The sequence below is a fragment of the Hyperolius riggenbachi genome, chromosome 5 (genome assembly GCF_040937935.1).
Source record: "Hyperolius riggenbachi isolate aHypRig1 chromosome 5, aHypRig1.pri, whole genome shotgun sequence".
Taxonomy (NCBI): domain Eukaryota; kingdom Metazoa; phylum Chordata; class Amphibia; order Anura; family Hyperoliidae; genus Hyperolius; species Hyperolius riggenbachi.
Genome location: NC_090650.1, coordinates 409555388 through 409579376, shown reverse-complemented (window position 1 = coordinate 409579376; position 23989 = coordinate 409555388). Strand labels below are relative to the sequence as shown.

At 44.1% G+C, this 23989-nt stretch overlaps 1 protein-coding gene across 1 annotated transcript in view; it reads left to right on the top strand.

Moving 5' to 3' along the window:
• The window catches only part of EXT1 (exostosin glycosyltransferase 1), a 349708-nt gene that overhangs the window by 269673 nt on the left and 56046 nt on the right, over positions 1-23989 (top strand). Inside the window, exons 2-3 of the mRNA XM_068237952.1 lie at positions 1755-1848; positions 5371-5478. Of these exons, the coding sequence (XP_068094053.1) occupies positions 1755-1848; positions 5371-5478 (202 nt within the window). The remainder of the gene's footprint in view (positions 1-1754; positions 1849-5370; positions 5479-23989) is intronic.

The window sequence follows — 23989 nt, the reverse complement described above, 5'->3', positions numbered from 1 at the left end:
CCGACCGCTCCACGCCAATGGACGTGTACGTGGCGGCAGCCCCAGGACCATTGGGCGGGGATTTGCAGGAGATCGCATGCGCTGATGGGTGCGCATCTCCGCTTGAATGACAGAGCTCCGCTCCGTCATCAGTCTTCCAGCGGCGATCGCTGCTAGGAGACTTAGATAGTGAAACTGCCGTCTATTTACTTTGTACAGTGCTGTGATCTAAGGCAGCGCTGTACTGGGGACAACCGTGTCACTCGGCTGTCCCCCTGGGAGGCGCAGACTGGATCAGCTGTCATAGGCGTATGCCTATGACAGCTGATCGCTTTGATTGGCTGGCGGGGGGAAAGAGGGAGGACCGTGTATTTAAAAAAAAAAAAAAAAAGTCCAGTAACAGAAAGCAATGTTGGTGTGCATAAAAGGGGGAGGGGGGTTACTTGTGTGGCCCCTAAATTGTAAAAAAAATAAAATAGCCTGGTCACTAGGGGGGTGTAAGCCATAGGTCCTCAAATGGTTAAGGAGATGAACCTTCTACAGATTGCCCTGTCCTCCTGTCACTGGGTGGTCTGGGGGTTTCTGACACCTGCGATTGTAAAAATAGGCCCTGTCTGCTCTGGAAGGGAACCAAGAGAGTGACAAGGTGCTGCCCGCAGGCCATGATTAAATGAGTTGGTTAAAATTCTCTTCCACCTTCTCGTTCTTGGTTTGTGGTTAGGTGTCGCATGCAAGTTGGTGCGAGGTGACTGCTGGGTGACAGAACAGGGTCTCCCATCAGGAAGAGGGTCCAGATGTCCCTCTCGGCGAGCTGTCTGCGTCTCTTTCACAGATGGATGGAGAAAAACTTAGAGAGACCTCGGCACAAAATTCAGAGAGCAACAGCTAACGCAACATCCCAGCGGCTACATAAATCCTAGTGATATCTAAAGGTCACGGAAATCAGGAAGTATAGGAAATTAACTTAGGGGCACAGACAGATAAAAAGAACCTGACATTTTTTCCCCCTCAATATTGGAATAGCGAATTGATATAGGCCTATAAATGTGACCAGTATGCTGGAACTGTTGGATTGGCCTCCGAAGAAGCAACCTTGTGTTATGAAATGTGTGTCAGGCATTGTTAAGATGGATAACGTTTATGCATATGTATGATTGTATTTTAAAGTAAACCTGAAGTGAAAATAAATTTATGGGATAATGAATGGTGCATGTATTACGGATGATCAATTGGAGATTAGTAATATAGAAAAGAGTCCGAAATAATGACCCTTTGAACATTCCTGCACTAAATCCTTATTATCTGCCTGCTCACTGACGGATAACGGGGTTTAAACTTCTATTTACTTTTCAGGAAACCAGGCTAAATTTGACAAGCTGTTGGAAAAGTCCTTTTGCATGGATAATTCAAGTTTTTTTTTTTTTTTAGTTTTTTTTTTAACTCTTGCTGTACTGAAAAACCGAAAGGGACTTTAGATAATTTAGGGCTAGTACTGTGTATATGTTTATTGCTTCATGTCACATGTCACTTCAAGAGTCTCGATAGAAGTGTCTCCCAGTTTTATACAAATCCTAAAGGATGTATAAAAAGTTATGTTTTATGCAAATTCTCAATTTTTGTGCTCAATTAGCCCTATGTGTTTTTATGCTAGTTCTAATTAATTTTAGAATAATTAGACTTTATATTTACCGGTATATATTCCTTTAGAAAGTTCTGTGTAAGACGTAGCTACTGTGATTAGTTAATGACTTACGGAATCTTCTCTTCTTCCTCAGGTATGATTATCGTGAAATGCTGCACAATGCCACTTTCTGTCTGGTCCCCCGAGGCCGCAGGCTTGGATCCTTCCGCTTCCTGGAGGCTCTGCAGGTGGGTCTTATTGCTCTCTTCCTCAGTTATACACCCGGTAACCACATCTCATGCACCCCTACATCCATATTGTTCAAAAGTATATTACTCGTGTCAGTAGCCTCTCAGTAAAGTCGTGCAATTTTACTGCGATTTTAATGTAAGTTAATGGAGCGGTTTTTAAAAATCTCTCAGAAAGCTCTGGAGGCCAAAAAGCACTTAGAAAAAAGCTTATAGTGTGTCTGAGCCCTGACTCCTCGACTCCGACTCCTTAGTTTACTCCTCCTGACTCCTCGGCCACAGACAAAGAATTCATCCCGGTAGAACTCAACCCTTTAAAGTGCATATAAGTGGTTTATTGCATATCAATGGCAGCTGTACATCAGCATTACAACAGCATGACGTTTCGGGCAAAGGCCCTTTCTCAAATGCTGAAGTTCACATACTCTTTACCAAGCATATATAGACATTCTAATAACACACACCCTCTTAGGGGGTGGGCACAATCCTTTAAGTTACATATCCCTTCCTAGGGATTTTCCCTAGTAAAGGATATGTAACTTTAAGGATTGTGCCCACCCCCTAAGAGGGTGTGTGTTATTAGAATGTCTATATATGCTTGGTAAAGAGTATGTGAACTTCAGCATTTGAGAAAGGGCCTTTGCCCGAAACGTCATGCTGTTGTAATGCTGATGTACAGCTGCCATTGATATGCAATAAACCACTTATATGCACTTTAAAGGGTCGAGTTCTACCGGGATGAATTCTTTTTCTGGATGATTGAAGCTGAGGAGTGATGGACCTCTAACCCAGATAGGACTCCCCACTACATACACCATTCATCCCTGAGGCGGGCAGACACCATATAGATCCTCGGCCACAGACTCCAGGTGCCCAAAATTTCTCTGACTCCACAGCCCTGGCTAGAAGAGTGGTTCTCAACATTTTATTGGTATGTACACCTTTTTAAAGTCTGTGCTCACAAAGTACCCCCCTGATATGGTAACATGATCTCAAGTACGGTACTTCTTGACACATGGTAATGGTGTGTCTCTACAATTTCCATGTATTTACTATTCCATCTAATCAGCTAAAATACTCATTTGGTGGAGGTGTTCCTATAGGATTTATTTGTTTTATCATTTTCTGAAACTAAAAATGTATTACACTACTCTAACTACATCAAGCCTGAGTACCCCCTGGACCCCTCAGAAGTACCCCCTTGGATACGCCTAGCACACGTTGAGAACCTAGGCTGTAGAAGAACTCAACCCTCCTTCCCCAAATGTTGGGTCCTATCTCCCTCTGGACCCCCCTCCCCCAATGCCGGGCCCTATCTCCCTCTTGACCCCCCTCCCCCAATGTCGGGCCCTATCTCCCTCTGGACCCCCCTCCCCAATGTCGGGCCCTATCTCCCTCTGGACCCCCCCTCCCCCAATGTCGGGCCCTACCTCCCTCTGAACCCTTGAATCTTTCCCCCTTGCACTTTGTGCAGAGTGCCCAGCTCCTGAGGGGCCCATGTCTTTTCTTCACTTTCCAATACACAGCCCCCCTGCCCAACAGTCTCTGTACCCATGAATAGTATGGCCATGGTTCAACATGCAGAATATTGTGGTCATGTATATACTTGTAAATGTCTGTTTTGTTTAATTTAGTTTTGTTTAGTTTTTGGTTGTGTTTTTTTTTTTTTTTAAGTTTTCCTTGTGTGCTTCCATATTAAATTGCAATGCTAAATTGTATCTCTCCATCCCCCCTCCCCCTTTCCTATTGTTCTAAAGTTGATGGTTCTGTCTGAAACGTAGTATGGCATGTATAGATTACACTGACATCAATCTCCCACAATGCTCATGGAAGGACAACTGTAATGAGTGGGATTTGGAGGCTGCCATATTTATTTCCTTTTAAACAATACCAGTTGCCTTGGAGCCCAGCTGGTCTATTTAGCTGCAGTAATGTCTGAATCGCACCAGAAAAAAAAAGCATGCAGCTAATCTTGTCAGATCTGACGACAATGTCAGAAACACCTGATCTGCTGCATGCTTGTTCAGGGTCTATGGCTAAATGTATTAGAGACAGAGGATCAGCAGGATAGCCAGGCAACTGGTATTGCTTAAAAGGAAATAAATATGGCAGCCTCAATATCCCTTTTGCTGCAGTTGTCCTTTTAAACAATACCAGTTGCCTTGGAGCCCAGCTGGTCTATTTAGTTGCAGTAATGTCTGAATCACACCAGAAAAAAAAGCATGCAGCTAATCTTGTCAGATCTGACGACAATGTCAGAAACACCTGATCTGCTGCATGCTTGTTCAGGGTTTATGGCTAAATGTATTAGAGACAGAGGATCAGCAGGATAGCCAGGCAACTGGTATTGCTTAAAAGGTAATAAATATGGCAGCCTCCATATCCCTCTTGCTGCAGTTGTCCTTTTTTTTTTTTTTTTTTTTTTAAAGATTTTTACAGAGCTCTCAAGTGTCCCTCTTTTGGAACCTAGTCCCTCTTTTTTTTCTTATTTGTCCCTCCTTCAGAACTGATGTAAAGATCTATATAAATGTGTATTTTTCTAATGAAAAATATGTTTAAATCTAAATTTTATTCACTTCCTTTAAATTGATATGTTTCTTATTTTTAAATGTTATTATGAAGGAAAATGAACCAGGATAGAAAGGACCAGTGTGGTCTGAATTATAAGACATATTTTGTTATGAAATCTTTATGGTTTACGTGGCTAGGGGTGTGTCAGGGCGTGGCTAGGGGTGTGTCAGGGTGTGGCTAGGGGTGTGGCAGGGCGTGGCTAGGGTTGTGGCAGGGCGTGGCTAGGGGTGTGGCAGGGCGTGGCTAGGGTTGTGGCAGGGCGTGCCTAGGGGTGTGACAGGGCGTGACTAGGGGTGTGACAGGGCGTGACTAGGGGTGTGGCAGGGTGTGACTAGGGGTGTGACAGGGCGTTACTAGGGGTGTGACAGGGTGTGACTAGGGGTGTGGCAGGGTGTGACTAGGGGTGTGACAGGGCGTGACTAGGGTTGTGACAGGGCGTGACTAGGGGTGTGACAGGGTGTGACTAGGGGTGTGGCAGGGTGTGACTAGGGGTGTGACAGGGCGTTACTAGGGGTGTGACAGGGCGTGACTAGGGGTGTGGCAGTGCGTGACTAGGGGTGTGTCTGGAGTTATTAGAGCTGTGACAGTCCTTTATTATCTCAGAGTAAGGAGGTATGATTTTTACCCAAAGAGAGTTCCCCGGTGGAGGCTTATTACTAAAACGGCCTATTCCTTGGGAAAAGCATATAGTCATCTTCTACTGCAATATGAAGGCAATCTGTACATGCAAACCTAAAATGCAGCTGTGGGTTTAACCTGGTGCATTTTAAATGTTGTGCTTGTTAATAAAGTTTTTGAGGCATAGTCACATGATAAGGAGCTCAATCCAAAGTCCCCCTTCCTAAAACAAGTGCAGAAAGCTGCTGACTGTCTGGGTAACGATTAGTGCTACTAATGCAGCGACTGATGATACGCTGTAATGCATAACGCTGTTCCCCTCCTCTCCTGCAGGCGGCGTGCGTTCCAGTGATGCTCAGTAACGGATGGGAGTTACCGTTTTCCGAAGTGATAGATTGGAACCAGGCTGCAGTCATCGGGGATGAACGATTATTGTTACAGGTGAGAACTGCCTCCTCTATCCACACCGGGGCTGATTTCTGGCCTAAAAAGGCTTTCTTTCCAATTATGATTTAATATTAATCTCATTTATTATTTAAATCAGATAAATATTATAACACATGAATATCTCAGGTTTACCACCTTTTGCAGCCAAGAATTAGTTCCAAAATAAGACTGATGAAAAAAAAAAAGTACACTTGCTACTGCTGAGTCCTGGTCCCATCACACTGCAGACTGACTCACGTAGCAGGGACAATCAGGGATAATCAGTGATATGCAAATACTTCTGAGTTTATGCAAATGTATGTACATTTTTATGCAAATATATGCAGTTTGAAATTGGACCAATCAAAAAACCACCTCCCTTCCCCCATTAGTACAAAATGCCCAGTTTAGAACCTGGAAATACACCATAAACAGTGCATGTTCAGTTCCACTTTAGTGGGGTGCCTGTATTGACAATAGCTGGTGTATACTTCCCCTGTGTCCTATCATCTGTGCTGCATCGTATATCTGGCCTCGCTCTCTCTTCCCTGGCAGTACACATGAGCTCTCTGCCGGCCTGACCTTCAGCGCTAATCCCTGCTGGCTCTGGCCTCCGCAGGAACCGGCACGACTTGGGAAATGGTGTTCTGAAGCCAGTGCATTAACACCTTCCCTCTAATGAGAAAGGTGGATGTGTTAATTCTCTGCCTGCCTCCCCCTCCAGTCTCTTCCTGCAGCAGCTGACAGACCTCTGGCGGGGCGAGCAGTAAGCTTAGGTACACACTTGCTTCTAATAGATTACACCTTCAATTCCATAAAACATCAAATCAAATGAAAATCTTTATAAAGTTAGGGCACTCTCAGTTAATCTTTCTTTCAGTGAAATTGAAAGGCCCTATTTTAGGTTAGTGCTAGGGGTGGTGGCATCCCAAACCGTTTTGGACAGCTTTTTGCTAACAGAATCGAGCGTGGAAACGATCAGGCACGAGATCGGACATGTTGGAAATTATCTATCGAGCCATCTAAATGGCTCAGAATCGACCCGTGTATTCCCAGTATTAGCCATCGATCGATCAGAAATCAATTCCATCAAATTCCCCATTTGATTGATTTGTGACCGATTTCAATCGATTTCGATCGATTTGATTTATCTGACAGGATGGAAGATCTAGGTCGATCTGCTGCTGGCTGCAGATCGATGGCCCATAGAGTTGCATTAGATCTAATAGTCCAATAATGCATTTAGATCGATTTTCAATAAATTCCAATAGATTTCATTCTGCAATCTATTGGAAATCTGTTCCTAGTGTGTGGCACACATCAGATTCCTGTCAGATTCAACTTGACAGGCATCTGACAGAAATCTATCTGATGGTCAAATCTGCTGTGAATCTATAAGTGTATGGCCACCTGAATGCTGGGAATTCACGGCTCGATCCTGAGCCATTTAGATGGCTCGATAGATAATTTCTGACATGCCTGATCTCCGGCCCGATCGTTTCTGTGCTCGATTCTGCATGGAGAACAATAGGAAAAGATAAGAGAATCGCCCGCAGAATCGAGCGTGGAAAACGATCGGGTGCGGAATCGAGTGGCAAAATCGTGCCGTGTATGCCCAGCATAACCGAAAAATCTAACAGAAAATTGTATGGTGTGTACTAGGCATAAGGAACAACAATCAATATTGTGGGGCGGAAAGTGCTGGAATGTTAGTGGGAGGGGGCAGCGGAATGCGGGGAGGGGCAGCAGGATGCAGAGAGGGGCCATTGGGATGCAGGAAGGGGGCAGCAGAATGCGGGGAGGGGGCAGTAGGATGCAGGGAGGCCATTGGGATGCAGGAAGGGGGCAGCGGAATGCGGGGAGGGGCCAGTAGGATGCAGGGAGGGGCCAGTAGGATGCAGGGAGGGGCCATTGGGATGCAGGGAGGGGCCATTGGGATGCAGGGAGGGGCCATTGGGATGCAGGGAGGGGCCATTGGGATGCAGAAAGGGGCCATTGGGATGCAGGAAGGGGGCAGCGGAATGTGGGGAGGGGGCAGTAGGATGCAGGGAGGGGCCATTGGGATGCGGGGAGGGGGCAGCAGAATGCGGGGAGGAGGCAGTAGGATGCAGGGAGGGGCCATTGGGATGCGGGGAGGGGGCAGCAGGATGCAGAAAGGGGCCATTGGGATGCAGGAAGGGGGCAGCGGAATGCGGAGAGTGGGCAGCAGGATGCAGGGAGGGGGCAGCAGGATGCAGCAAAAGTAAAGTCTTGTATACACGCCAGATGGCTGAGGCGAGTTCCTTTAGATGCTTGGCTGCTTCTGCCAATATTCCAATGTTTGTACTGTAGCCTTCCCCTCCCTTATTTACATTCTGAAATTAATCACAGGTGGTGACATCTTTAGTTCTGCCAGGTGATCTGTACAGAAAGTTCAGTACTGAGAGTTCTATGCACACAGGGAGATGCTGCTTGCTTGGCAGCTGGAAAAAGCAGTTATTTCCCACAATGCAATGAGGTTCACAGACAGCAAACTGTCAGGACTATGGTCATGACATCACACTGTGGTGGTGGGGGGGGGGGTTCAGCACAGTATCAGCCACACAGACCCCCCTGTTGATCTATTTGACAAAAAGGTAAAGATTTCTCATGGCAAAGGGGGTATCAGCTGATTGGGAGGAAGTTCAATTCTGAATTACAGTTCCTCCATAAAGAGGAACTCCAGTGAAAAAAGCATAAACATTTTTACAATAATTATGTATAAATGATTTTTGTCAATGTTTGTTCATTGTCAAATCTTTCCTCTCCCTGATTTACATTCTGACATTTATCACATGGTGACATTTTTACTGCTGGCAGGTGATGTTAGTGGAAGTAGCTGCTGCTTGCTTTTTTGGCAGTTAGAAACTGCTGTTTTTTCCCACAATGCAACAAGGCTCCCACAGTGTGATGTTAGCACCATGGTCGTGACATCACACTGTGGGAGGGGTTTCAACACAATATCAGCCATACGGAGCCTCCTGATGATCCGTTTGATGAAAGGTAAAAAAATTCTGGTGGTAAAGGGGGTATCAGCTACTGATTGGAAGTAAATCCTTGGTTATAGTTCAGTTCCTCTTTAAGTTCTATGGTTTTAAAATTTCCAGTAAGAAGATTTTGAAGCGGAAAAAGAAGACAAGTGTGCTGTAAGTGCTGCATGGGGATCTCTGCTGGGTTTTGGGGAGCGGTTTACTGCTGACCCTGGAGCCTCTTTAATGTACTTCCTCGCTGCTATCCAGCTGCTTCCATATTGGAGAAACCACTGTTCCATAATTAACACTGCTTAGAAGTGGCTGGCAGTCGGCCCGAATCGCTGCCCTGGGAAATGGCTTTTTTGTTCTTAGTCACATTTTCATTTCCCATTCTGAAAGAAGTTTTCCGCGTCTCCTCCCTGCGCAGCGCGATGTGGAGCACGGCTCTCCCCACCATCACCTAATCCCCCCTCCCCCCCCCCCCCCCCCCCGGTCTCTCTCTCTCTGTGTCTCTCTCTCTCTCTCTCTCTCTCTCTCTCTCTCTCTGTGTGTATTTCTCGCTCTCTGTGTCTCTCTCTCTCTCTGTGTCGCTCTTGCTCGCTTGCTCTCTCTCTCTCTCTCTTTCTCTGTCTGACTGTCTCTCTCTCTCACTCTGACTGTCTCTCTCTCTCTCTCTGTCTCTCTCTCTCCCCCTCTGTCTCTCTCTCTGACGGTCTCTCTCTCTCTCTCCACACCAGCACCTAATCCCCTCTCTCTCCTTCTGTTTATTATTTTTCTTGTGCTTAATGTTCTGCTATGATTATTGCTGTGCCTAATTACTTTTGCGGGCAATTACCGATTCCTAATTATTTCTACCGTTTCTTTCCAATAATGCGAATTTTTTTTTTTTTTTTTTTTTTATGTGGCTGTCTTGAGACTAAGTACGCCACATGTATTTGTTTTTGCTCTCACGGCTTCTGCTTAAAGGGGAACTCCAATTCATATGTTTTACAGAAGCCACACCAAACCAACATGCAGACAGCTTGTTTCGGACTTTCTGGTCCTGCTCAGAGCATGGCATGGATTGTTATGACTATGGGATAAGGGACAAGTACTGAGGAAAACCCAAACAGCTCATGGTGAGCCAGAACCACTAGGAAACTACAGGTGAAGCACGGAAAAATTATAATATTGTGCAAAAGTCCTTTTTTAGCAGAGTCCTGTTATCCGGAATTCAGACAACCGGCTCAACTAACCGGCATGCCTGAGGGGATAACGGAGACCTCTTTGAGGGGCTTTCTGTGGATGCTGGCAGGCTTGGAAACACTCCCGAGGCTCCAGCGATGGCTAGCATCCTCCATGAGCCTCCTCGCGGGCTCCTCCCAGCTTCTGGCATTTGGGTAGGGAAGCCGGAGTGTCACATGACCTGATGCGGGTCAGCTGGTACTCAGACTTCCTTGCACTGGGGAAGCCCCTGTAATGTCTGATTGCGCTGCCCGGAAGCTCCCTTCCACACTGAGGAGCACGCATACGCAGTGTGAAGTTAATTATGCTGCTGATGGTAAAATAGTAAATATCTCCGCTTCCACACATCCTACACCCCCCAATTTTTTAGGGTAGGGAGGGGATCCCCTGAACTACCTCTATGCCAAATTGTAGCCCCCGAGCCCCACTGGTTCAGGAGATAGGTTTCTGTAATCTATCTCAGGAACCAGCAGGGCTCAGGGGCTGCAATTTGGCATAGAGGTAGTTTGGGGGGTCCCCTCCCTACCCTGAAAATTTGGGGAGTGTAGCATCTGTGGAAGCAAATATATTTAGTATTTTACCACCAGCAGCATAATTAAATAGGAACTGTTGCTGCACAGTTTCCTGCTGCGCATGCGGGGCAGCGCAAATTAACAGGAAGCGCAATCGAACACAACACCGGAGAGCCACTCCGAGTCTGCGAGCAGATACAAGGAGACTGCCAGACATTGCTGGAGCCTCGGTAAGTATTTTGGAGGGAGGTTTGTGCTATTTCAGCCGGTTGCTCATTCAACCCGGCAAGCACATGTATCCGGCACTTTGAGCCTAGAAAACTGAACATCTTCACACTATTCTAATGGTCTGAGATTTAGATTTTGGGGTTCTCATAAGCTGTTAGCCATAATCATCAATATTATAACAAGCTTTGCATGTAAGGAGTGTACTTCATATATTCGTTTCACCTTTTAAGTTGAATTACTGAAATTAACCACTTAAAGGAGTCATCAGGGGGATATGAGGACAATAAGTGCTACTTACCCCGGGCTTCGTTCAGCCCCAAGCTCCCAGCATGTCCACGGTGAGCCGTTCGCCTGTGAAGCTTCCCGGTCCCCGGCGATGACGTCAGGCTGACCTGGAGTCAATCACCGCCACGTGGTTCAGAGCTTACTGTGCAGGCGCAGTAGTTCTGTTTCATTCTTCACTGCTTAGCCTGCTTGTTATCAGCCCTGATGAAATCCCCGACTGAGCATTCGGTCTGGCTTTGCTCAGGAATCATCATAGCTGAGGCATTATAGCAGAGCCAGAAGGGGGCAGGCTTGGACTTGAAAAGACATCAGAGAAGACAGACTCAGCTATATTGATTCCTGAGCAAAGCCAGACTGAATGCTCAGTCTGGGATTTTATCAGGGCTGATAAGAAGCAGGCTGAGCAGTGAAGAATGAAACAGAGAGCAGGGTAGGTGTTTTCTCTAATGTTCCCACTGATATATTATGGTAAAATACATGAGGGTGCATCGTCTCTGGAGCACTTTAAGGCTAATTTCACACCAGGACGTTGCGTTAGAGGGGGCGTTAAGGTCGCATAACGTCCCCCTAACTCAACGCCTGGTGGTGCTGGATCTGGACGTCAGAGTGAGCCGCGTTGTGCAGCTCACTCTGGCGTCAGTGATGCCGTGCGGCATCACGTGGTCCCGCCGGCCAATCGCCGCACAGAGCGGCTGCTCCAGGAAGTAAACACTGCACGTCATAACGTGCAGTGCATATTAATTAGCCATGTGCCTGGCCGCTCTCCGCTCCTCCCCAACATTACTGAGCATGTGCAAGCAGTCTAACGCGGCTCAGCCGCGTCCAAAGTACTGCATGCAGGACGTTGTCTTGTGACGCAGCGTTACAATGTAACGCAACGTCTGTACTGTGAACAGCCCCATTGATTTTTCATTACTGTGCGGTGGGCTGCGTTACAGGCTGCTCTAACGTGCGCCTGTAACGTCCCACTGTGAAACCAGCCTAAGGGCTCTGCCTCTGACGTTAGGAGACCTGGGTTACATTCTCAGCTCTTCCTCTTCAGTAAGCCAGCACCTATTCAGTAAGGAGTTCTTTGGACGAGACTCCCTAACACTGCTACTGTCTACTGAGTGCGCACTAGGTGCTGCCTCGCAAGCGCTTTAAGTCCGACAGGTGAAAAGCGCTATACAAAAGAAGGAATTTATTATAATTATTATTATATCTACCCACACACTCTTTTAGCCAAATGTTGGCTTATTATCCACAGTGATATACAGTACTTATATTTTTCTCAGTTCAAGTTTACTTTTAAAGGACACCTGAATAGGACTATGGTAGGGATTCAATTGTGAGCTCCTCTGAGGGAAAGTTAATTGACAAGATAATATACTTAGTACTGCACTGTGGAAGATGTTGGCGCTATATAAATACTAAATAATAACTGAGAGGGATATGGATACTGACATATTTATTTATTATTAAACAAAGCAAGATGCCTGGCCATCCTCTGCCTCTAATACTTTAAAGAGACTCTGTAACGAAAAAAGTTCCACCGGGGGGGTATCACCTCGGTAGGGGGAAGCCTCAGGATCCGATCGAGGCTTCCCCCGTCCTCCTGTGTGCCAAGGCGGTCTCGCTGCAGCCCCCGGAACTCACAGCTGACAATTTGTCAGGCTGTGCAATATTTGCCTTTTCTGGCTCCAGCGGGGGCGCTGTTGCGGCTCTCCGCACGGAAATAGGAGGAAATAGCCGATCTCTGTTGGGAGACTTGCGCCTGCACAGTAGAGCGGATCGGCTATTTCCGCCTATCTCCGAGCGGAGAGCCAATACTGCGCCTGCGCAGGGGAACTTTTTTTTTAGTTACAGATTCTCTTTAAGCCGTAGACCCTGAACAAGCATATGCAGATCAGATGCTTCTGACTGAAGTGTGACTGGATTACCTGCATGTTTGCTTCAGGTCTGTGATTCAGACACTACTGCAGCCAAAGAGATCAGCAGGACTGCCGGGCAACTGGTATTGTTTAAAAGGAAATAAACATGACAGCCTCCATGTCCCTCTCATTGCAAGTCTCCTTTAAGGTTTATAATGCTGTTCCTCACTTCCCCTCCTGAGGCCAAACTAGCAGTAGAGTTGTTTTGAGTAATTCTTTTAGAACGTCTCTTGGCGTGACAGCGACGCCCTCCAATGACGCCCGTGTTCCCGACTCTTGCTGCGTTGCCTGGATTCCGCACATCAGGAGCATTTTTAGTTCTGAGAGTTTCGGCAATGATTTTTAAGCCATTTATTTTTACAGTGCATCTTTGGCAGCGGAACGTGCGCAGCCTCAGCCGGGGGTGCGTTTCGGTTGCTAAGCAGTAAATTGGGCCTAAGTAGCCTTCCGCAGGATGCTCCATTAGGACGGCTGCCCAGCATTTGGTTAATTAACAGCTGTTTTGCGCTATCTGTTTAATATTTGTGGCGGGCGTTTATTCCGCCGCCGTTGTCACGGGCGGATTGTTTACATTTTCGCCAGTCGTTCTCCGGGTTGCGAGTTTTGCGGCGGTGGCGAGCAGTAAATTGGAAATGTGTGGCGTTTTTATGTGTTGTTGTCTAGCGACAAGCTCAGTAATGAAGGCGCCTGATTTAATGAAGGCGTTTCATCTTCATACGCTGAAATACGGACGTCTTAAAGGGTTTTTTTTATGGAGTAATTGAAAATGGTCCCCCTGGTTCTGGAATTATCAAAGCCAGCTTCTTGCAGCCGTTGCTTTTGTGGCTCACGGGGGGCATAGTTGTGCTGTTGCTGCTCTCCAACAAATCACTGCAGCGTTTATGTATTTCCAGATAGTTACTAAATGTGTAACGTGCCTGATACTCCACTGAGCCAACTGGAAGCTGAGGATTACATTTTTGGGGGTGCAACAATTCTGTGGTGTCTACAGCTGTTAGAATATGCAACAGCTTTTTTGCTTAGACAGAGTGTATGCTAAATTGCCTCAAGATGGCACTGTGCATTTTGTTAGAGAAGTGGTCAGCCATACTAGCTCAGAAAGAAAACACATATATAAGTAGACAAATACTTGCTCTACTTAACATATGTATTGCACTGTCCACATTTTGATATTGGTGATTTTTCTACAGTAAGAAAAGAGGAAATCCTTTTTAGCATTTCCCATTTTAAATGTGGTTATTTTGAAGCCAATCCTGATGTAATTTCCTCCCTTACTCTCCTCTGCCTAATTCTGTATGCATTGCCCGCCCTCCACTGTAGAAAGTGCATTGTCTCAGCATGAGAAATACTGGCCAATCGGAGAGGAACAGGTGTGGGGGGTGGAAAACAGGAGGGAAAGAGGCTTCAGCCAATCAGGCTGCATTAGTTAAAGTAGATCCGAGGTGAACTTTTACTCATTGCATTATTGTTCCTTTCCTATTGTTTATAGAGCATCACTCAAGCCAAATACTTTTTTTTTTTTGTTTTAATACTCTAATTCCCTATAAACTAAATAAACCACACCCACAGGTGTTCAGAGAGCCTTGGCAGTAGCAAGGGCTCATGGGAGCTCAGTCTGGGCAGGAGGCGGACGAAGTGTTACTAGCCATTGATTTCAGAGGCAGAGGGGAGGAGGGGGGGATTAGGTTTTTTTCACAGGCTTAGTGATCAAGATACAGATAAGCCTGCCTCTGTGTAATGTTTACAAACAACATGGCTGTGTCATTGTATCACAGGAAGAAATAATCATTTTCTATTAAAGCTGTTTGCAGCTATATTTGCTGTGTAAACTATCTAAACTTTATATAAGATATATAGACAAGTTACTTGTTATAGTTAGTTTTTCATCTCTGATCCGCTTTAAGTGTGAGGGGAAGTAGAGAAGCAAAAAAGGACAACCCAGCATGCCCTGCAACTTACTTTTTTGCGTACCAAATTTTGTGTGTACCATATAAGAGTCATGTAAACTGGGGAATGATCATTTTATCAACAAGAAAAGTAATAGTGATTTTACCTTTTGGATTGCCTGGTTAGCATCCTCATTACTTGTTTACCAGATAAAAATAAAGAATTGATTTTTGATTTTATGTCCGACAGTTACACTTTAACGTTGAACTAAAGTGAGTTTAAAAAAGTTAGCTTGCTACAGAGAGGGAAGGCTCTGAATCCCACAGAGGAGGGGGCGTGGCTGGCTGCTGAGCTGCATGGCTGTGTAAGACCAGAGCTCTCTGCCTAAATACCCTAAAAAAGCTACAAAAAGCAACTGAGGAATCTCCATTCTTACACCAGAAGATGGCTGAACACCCAGAGAACGACTGGCAGTACAGGAAAGCAAAGCCGGGGAGAACTTACAGCTCCCCAGCCCTGAGAAAGCTGTCTAACTTTTATGATGCAGAAAGACAAGATGGCCACCGCTATGAAGACAGGGAAGCTTCTTCCCACACTCCTTCTCCGCAGGCTTACAGGAACAGATTTGCCCCCCTACAGACCTCATATGCCAGGGGACATCAGGCCATCTATGAGGATGACAGCGATGAGGAGGACTTCCAGCGGCAACAAGCGGCGAAAAAATCGCGGGAGCGGAGCCCTCTGAAGCCGGGACCCACAGTTCGCCCTCAGGCCGACCAGGAGAACCAGAGAGCCGGGGTAGGTGAACGCGTACATTCCCCTGCCCCACGCGTACAAAAAGACGCATCAACTGACTGGACACGCGTACACCCCCCGCCGCAACGCGTACAAACGGCCGCATCTGATGATGACTGGCAAGGCGTACAACACCCGCAACAAGGCGTACAATCGGCCGCAAGAGGAGGCGAAAATATACAACACACAGGCGTACAAGGCGTACCCCAACGCGTATTTTTAGTACCACAATCCTCATATGCCACTAATGTGCCTGACCCTTTAGAGTCATTCCCTGTCACAGATCAACCCACAACTCAAGAATTCCTCAAGGAATTTATGCTCTCCTTCAGAGGAGTAATACAGAATGACATAGGGGCTGTCAGGAATGATCTGCATACACTGGCGGGTCATGTGACACAATATGCGGGAGAAACCGATGCCAGGATCCAACACCTGGAGAGACGGATTGATGAGATGACCATAACTCACAACCACCTGCTCCATGCCCACAAAGAACTCTTGGACCAGAACAGGTGGATGAAGGGTAAAATCACCGATAATGAAGATAGGAACCGCAGGAACAATGTAAAAATCAGGGGGGTTCCAGAATCGGTGGGCAATGACGATCTGAAAGACTATGTCCAGGATGTGCTCAAAACCACCTACCCAGATCTGACGGAGAACGACTTGATCATTGACAGAGCCCACCGACTGCCAAAACCCACCCATCTCCCCAAACATCTGCCGAGGGATGTCATCACCCGCATCCATTTTTTCCACTCAAAGGAGATGTTACTGTCCGCCACCAGAGGAGGGAAAAAACTCCCCCAACCCTATCAAGACCTGGCTCTCTATCAAGACCTGTCACAAGAAACACTTCGGGCCAGAAGGCAATATTCTCAAGTGACCACCACCTTGAGACATAAGAAAATTCCCTACTCCTGGGGATTCCCAACAAAGCTCCTGATCACAGACAATGGAACTACATATGTTGCCAAAAGTCCAAAAGAGGCCCATGATCTCCTGGCCAAATGGAGAATCCCGATTTTCATACCAAGGGACCCAAAAAAGGACAAACCTATCTACCAGGTTACTTTTTCAAAGCAACTCTCATCACCGAGACAACAGCCACCACCCAAGAAAGTTTTACCACCACCACAGATGGACACTACTCCACCTCTAACACAAGGTGATGGAAATAATTCCGCAGGAGCTACCTCTTCCTCTTAAGCTGGGTACTTGGCCACAGACTTTATACCCCCAAAGAACTTTTTTCCTTAGGGTACAAACTCTCTTTTCCCTAGGAGAACTGTTTTGATCCGGTACACTTAGTAGGAAATTTGAGGTTTCAGTGCCTCACTAACCACAACTTTCCCCTCCACTGAACACTTCTCTTCAAGAGAACTCTTGATTAAGAGATTTGTCCCCATTTAGTCCACGGCCGTGGACCACATTCTGCTCAGACCTACCCTAATCTGGTCATTGTTTGACCAGTGACACCTATATGGTGTCACCTGTGGTTATACCGTTTTATATGTTCTTAGTGTTATTGTTATTATTATTGTTTTCCACACTAATTACTTCTAATTTCAGAGCTTGGAACTTTGGACTATTTTTTCCTTTCAGGTTGGTTACAGATGCTTGCGGTATGATAATTATCGACAGAATTGTCAAAATGTTATATGGAAATGGTTTAAGCAATTTGTTTGTTATAGATGTCACGTGAGTTTAAAATTATATCTCTAAACGTGAGGGGCTTAAACTCCCATAGGAAAAGATTTTTGCTACAAAAATTTATCAAAGATAAAAATGCTGATGTAGTGTGTCTTCAGGAGACGCATCTAAACAAGGAAGGAGCGTCTAATTTCAAACTCTTCAGGTTCTCTAATATACAACATTCCACATTGAAGAAAAAGAAGAAATATGGTGTGTGTGTGGCAGTGAGGGATACTTCTGGTTTTGAAATCACTGATACATACAGCAGCAGTGATGGTAGACTGGTAATCATATCAGGGACAATTGACTCTCAAATTATTACCATAGCAAGTGTTTATGCACCAAACAAAAATCAAATCAGATTTCTAAACAAGAAACTAAAGAAAATCCACAGCTTAGCAAAAGGTCATCTCATAATTGTTGGTGATTTTAATGCTGTAGCTGACCCCACCACTGACTGCTCATCAACTACCAGGAGATCCCCCCCCGCCTCAATACAACCAATTTTAGTCAATAATGAGCTCTATGACTCCTGGAGATGCCTCCATCCTGGAGAGATTGATTACACCTTTTATTCCCCCCTGCACAAGTCATATACTAGAATTGATCACTGTTTAGTAAACAAATTTACTTTACCGTATTTATCTGAAGTTTCGATCAACACCAGAACATGGTCAGATCATACCCCTCTAACAATAAAATTTCTGATTAAAGATTCTCCCCGCACAACCTACCCATGGAAACTAAATAAAATAGTATTAAATTCAGAACAAACATCCCCGGTTATCAAACAAAAATTAGAAGACTATTTTATCATCAATGACACCCCTGATATTTCAAGATCAACCCTCTGGAATGCCCATAAGGCATATATCAGAGGCATTTTTATCCAACAAGGTTCTATATTACAGAAGAAAAGAAGAGAAAAAATTGATATTCTTTTAAAAGATATTAAGGCCCAAGAACAAGTAATATATAAAGATAAAAACAAACACCCAGAGTTGATCCCCAAACTAGAAGAGACCAGACAGGAACTGAAAGAAATTTTATACCACCAGTATGATAGGTGGCAGACTATCACCAAAGAGGCTTGGTACTCGGATAGAAACAAAGCTGGGAAATCAATGGCCCAAAAAATTAAGGGCAGAAGAATTGCCCAGAGAATTATAAAATTGAAACACCCAATCTCAGACATAATTACCCATCACCCCACTGAAATTGTTAATGCCCTGGCCAAATATTATGAAAATTTATATAATTTATCCCAACAGCCAAATACCCATATACCTACCCAAAATGAAATTGATAAATACCTCAAAGATGTAGACCTTCCCTCATTGACCCAGTTTGAGCAAAAACAACTAAATATCCCCTTCCAAAAACAAGAGATAGAAATAGCCATAAAAGCCCTTAAGAAGAACAAGGCCCCAGGAATAGATGGTTTTTCTAACGATTACTATGTTAAATTTATGCCCATGCTTACAAAACACCTATTAAATATGTTCAATGAGGTAGCAACAAATGGCAAATTCCCTAGAGAATCCCTCTCGGCAATAATAACTACCATCCCAAAAGAAGGGAAAGATCCAGCGGACCCAGCTAGCTACAGGCCTATCTCTCTCTTGAACACAGACTTAAAAATTTATGCTAAGATTCTTGCAACTAGATTGGCTCCACTCATTCCTCAGTTAATACATCCTGACCAGGTGGGATCTGTGAAAGGCAGATCCACCTGCGACGGCACTAGGAAGGTATTGGCTTTGCTACACAGGGTTGGCCTATGTCGGACGCCTTCTCTGTTTGTCTCTTTGGACGCGGAGAAGGCGTTCGACAGGGTCAACTGGACATATATTTCGAGCGTCCTTCATAAGTTTGGTTGTATGGGACATATCCATAGGGCAATCATGGCCCTATACTCTCATCCTTCTGCTGTTGTATCTTCTCTGGGTTCAATCTCATCCCCCTTTAACATATCAAATGGAACCCGCCAGGGATGCCCACTCTCCCCCTTAATTTTCATACTCTCATTAGAACCGTTGGCTCAAACTATTAGAAATAACCTTGACATACATGGCATCAAATTTGACAAATCAGAAGCTAAACTCGGCCTCTACGCAGATGATATACTTCTATACCTGCAAGACCCAGAGATATCACTTCCAACTTTAAAAGCTGAACTAATCAAATTTACTAATATATCATTTTATAAATTAAATGAGACAAAAACAGTAATTTTACCCTGCAACATAGATCCCAACACAATTAATTCATTAAAAAATATCTGCTCTTACTCTTGGTCAGAGAAATCTATAAAGTATCTCGGTATTAACATTACCCCTACCATTTCCCAGCTCTATAAGGCAAATTACGAACCTTGGCTCACTAAATTAAAAACCAAGCTAGATGCTCTTTCCAAGCTAGAATTTTCCTGGCTGGGAAGAGTGTCAGCATTCAAAATGATGTTACTCCCCCAATTATTATATTTATACAGAAATCTCCCCATCAGAGTTCCCATGACCTTTTTTAATTCCCTACAAAAACAAACTAATAAATTCGTGTTAATGAACAAACACGCTAGATTTTCCACAAAAATTTTGACACTTCAGTCCAGTAATTTAGGATTTGGCGTACCAGATCTTGAAGCATACTATAGATCAGCAGTCCTAGAGCAATCAAGAGCAATATGGACAGAAGATATGAGCAAGCAGTGGGTAGCATTGGAACAAATTCAAACTAAATTCAACTCATATAAAAGCTTACTAGAAACAAAACTCACTTGGCAAAAACAGAGAATAGCAAACAACCCAATATGCTCTAACACCATTAAAGTATGGACACATCTGATCAAGCTATGTTCTAAACACCCACTAGCCTCCCCCAAACAAGTTCCATTGGATTGTCTTGCTAACGTGATCAAAAATACAGACTTCAGTAGTTGGACTGCATCAGGACTGAATACTATCAATAAACTAATCACCGACACAGATAATTCATTAGTACCGTTTGAAGACTTAAGCAGGCCATACACTGGCCCGATTTGCGCCCGTTTCGACAGCAGATTCGATCACTGGGATCGAATCTGCTGCCAATCGTTCACGCTACACGCCGAATTTCGATCCATTTCGTCCGATCCCGTCGATCGTGCCGTGCGGAAAATAACCGTCGATCGCCCGCGGGTAAAGAGCGCATCGCTAGCGGCGTTCGAGTGCCCGACGACCGACGCAATAGAGCCCGCATACATTACCTGCTCCGCCGGCGCAACTGCAGTCTCCCGGTCACCGCTGCTCCGTCTGCGCTCTGGTCTCCAGGTCCGGCATGCCTCACTTCTTCTAGCCCGGCAGGAAGTTTAAACAGTAGAGCGCCCTCTACTGTTTAAACTTCCTGCCGGGCTAGAAGAAGTGAGGCATGCCGGACCTGGAGACCAGAGCGCAGACAGAGCAGCGGTGACCGGGAGACTGCAGTCGCGCCGGCGGAGCAGGTAATGTATGCGGGCTGGGCGGGGGCAGCAGCAGCAGCACCACCACCACAACAGATTGTGAACGGTTTCAGGCTGAAATCGGTTCACAATCTGTTTGCTGTAAAGGTAGCCATACGATCCCTCTCTGATCAGATTCGATCAGAGAGGGATCTATCTGTTGGTCGAATCTGATGGCAAATCGACCAGTGTATGGCCACCTTTAGTTCAACAGTACTTCATTCCACCCTCAGACAAACCTAAATATGTAAAAATACAAAAATTCTTCCAAAAGAACTACCCTACTCCAATATTATTGACACCTGCATTAAAGAAAATAATTTCCCCTGACTCTGACCAAGAAGGAGGGATATCCAAATTCTATAAAAACATCCTTTCTGTCAAAACAGACTCACCTACATGGCAACTAACAAAATGGCAGGAATATTTTCAATCTGATCTCTCGCAAGAAGATTGGGAACTAGCCATTAATTCCCTAAAAAAATCCTCCCATTGTGTCTCACATTATGAAAATTTATTAAAGATCCTATGGAGATGGTATCTCACTCCAGACAAAGTTGCCAAATTCGATGCCAATACACCCCCAGTATGTTGGAGAGAATGTGGACAAACTGGTACCTTGGAACACATTTTTTGGGACTGTCCAAAAATCCAAAAACTTTGGAAGGAAGTGGAGATCCTTCTGAAAAAATTACCAATGAATCTGGCCTTTCTCCCCCCTCAAATGGCTTTATTGCATATAGGAACAGCAGACTTGCCGACCAAAGAAAGACTGATATATAATCATATGATCCTGTCCACTAGAATGATTATCTCTGAGAATTGGAAATCCAAATTTATCCCACCCATTGAAAATTTTTTAAAAACGGTTGAATTTAATTTACAAGCAGAGAAAACATGGGCTATCAAATCAGGGAATGTAAAGTCATTCTTGGTCAGAGCAAGTCTTTGGTCCATCTTATTACCAGAAACTAAACTATTTGACTACATATAGCTTCTCACAGAGAGAGATATATACCTTGAACCATACATTGAATATTGAAGATAAAACATACGACAGGTACTGTAGTAACCATCTCTAACTCACAGCCCAGGAAAAATAATAATTGATAATTGATACATAAGTGTGGTATGTGTTAGCGTAGTTTAGTTTAGCCTAGTTTAGTTTGTTCAGTTTTGTGTTAGTCCAGTCTGGGTTAAGATATCCAGCTGACTATATAAATACATGGTTAATAAAGTTTTTTCTTTATCAAGTTAGCTCTAATATCAATATGCTCTGTAATACTGATTGTGACATCTCAAATCACAGGATGCGTCTCCTGGGAACTTTGTAGGAGGGTTAAGACCCCCAGTTACCCAGAAGTACTGCTCCAACGGATAGTGACAATCCCATTTATGTCACAACAATCAGTAACAATTAGGCACGAAATTATTGTACCACCCATCAACAGCCTACTTTCACTGTATCCGGTTTATAATGTCTATATTACTCTAGTATATGTTTATCTTATTTCTGTATTAACAATGTATATTTTACTGATATCACTGTTCTATGGCCATTTAGGCCTTGTTGTAAAACTAAGAAAAACTTCTCAATAAAAAACATTGAAACATGAATCCCACAGAGACTTCCTGGTCCTCTCCATCTCCTCTGTAAAGTGTTTTTTTGTTTGTTTGTTTTTTAATACATGTTTGGCCCTTGGGAAGTGCTTGTATCCCCGACTACATCTGCTCCTTTAAAGAGAAACTTTAGCCTAAACAAACATACTGTCATTAAGTTACATTAGTTATGTTAATTAAAATAAATAGATAATATAATCTCTTACCCACCCTGTTTTAAAAGAACAGGCAAATGTTTGTGATTTCATGAGGGCAGCCATCTTTTTGGTTAAAAGGAGGTGGCAGGGAGCATGAGACATGCTTATAACTGTCCTGTGTCCTGATCACCCCTCCCAACAACATCAGAAATCCCATCATGCTTTGCACAGTATCAAAGGAAAAATGCCCAGGCAGTTTCCTTTGGGGCGGAGCTTAGCTTCTGTGCAGCTTCTGTGAAACTGTTAAACACCAAGCCTTTTCAGTGCTGCTGAGTAGATTTTTAGTCCGGAGGTTCACTTTAAGTGTTTATTTCGGTCCATGTCCCTGACAGAATAATTCTGCCTCTTTATCTGTTGTTAGTTCTAATGACTTGGGCAAAAAGGGGAGCGGGGGGAGACCTCACCAAAGCCACGAACGGTAACATAAGCTGTGGGACTCACCATCTCTTTACAGAAAGTAGAGCAAACCTGAAGTGGGAAAAACTTATGATATAATGAATTGTATGTGCAGTACAGATAATGAATAGAACATTAGTAGCAAAGAAAAGTCTCATTTTTATTTTCATTTATGTATTTTGTTTTATAACATATCATTCTGTCACATTTGCAGTTTGAAAACCACACTTTGTATTTCAAGCTGTAAAACAAAGCAGAAATAATTAACCTGAAAGTTTAACTTCTCCTTTTCTTTGCTACTAGCGTTCTATTTCTTAGCTGTTCTACACATACAATTCATTATCTCATAAGATTAAAGCAATCCTAATGTGAAAATAAAGGACCTCAGTCGGGAACCTCTTAAAATGTAAAATGCATGTAAACGTACCGGTATACAAATAAGAAGTACGTTTCTTCCAGAGTAAAATGAGCCATAACTTACTTTTCTCCTATGTTGCTGTCACTTACAGTAAGTAGTAGAAATCTGACATATTTGGACTAGCCCATCTTCTCCTGGGGGGTTCTCGGGGTTTTCTTTATTTTTAAAAAGTACTTTGTGAATGACCGTTGCTCCGTCCAACTGCCAAAGAAGTGTAAAGTGAGCAGAGAGGCTTCCCAGCATCTTTATATAATTGCTTTTCAGGGAGTGCCTTTATAAAGGATAAAGACCATGCAGAGAATCCCCCATGGAGAGATGGACTAGCCCAAAACCTGTCGGTAATGTCAGATTTCTACTATTTACTGTGACAGCAACATAGGAGAAAAGTAATCAATGGCTCATTTTACTCTGGAAGAAATGTACTTCTTATTTGTATGCGTTTTAAATGTTAAGATTTCTGCGACAATTCCTCTTTAAGTTTTTTTTTTTTTTAATGCAAAGTTCTATTTAAAAAACAAAAAACTTGAAAACCAACAATGTTGTTACAGTGACATCATCATTGCAATTCTATTGTGATTTATAGGTTGTTGTTTTTTAAGAAAAAAAGAAAAGGAAAAATGATGGACAAAAGGCACATTTGATACTTGTGTTGAACCACATTCTATTTCCTTATGAAATTTTTACTTTTTTTTTTTTTTAACTGATCGTGGGCCATTAGCTTTTATACCAGTATAGTAATTACTATTATTTCTGAACCTCAGTGCGCTTTCATTGACTCCGCGAGAATCAGCCAATCTCTCCCCGTTTGTAATTCCCGTTCATCGTTATTTGGTGTAGCTGGTTATATCCGTAATGAAATTGATCTCTGGAAACCGTTCCTCATTAAGGCCG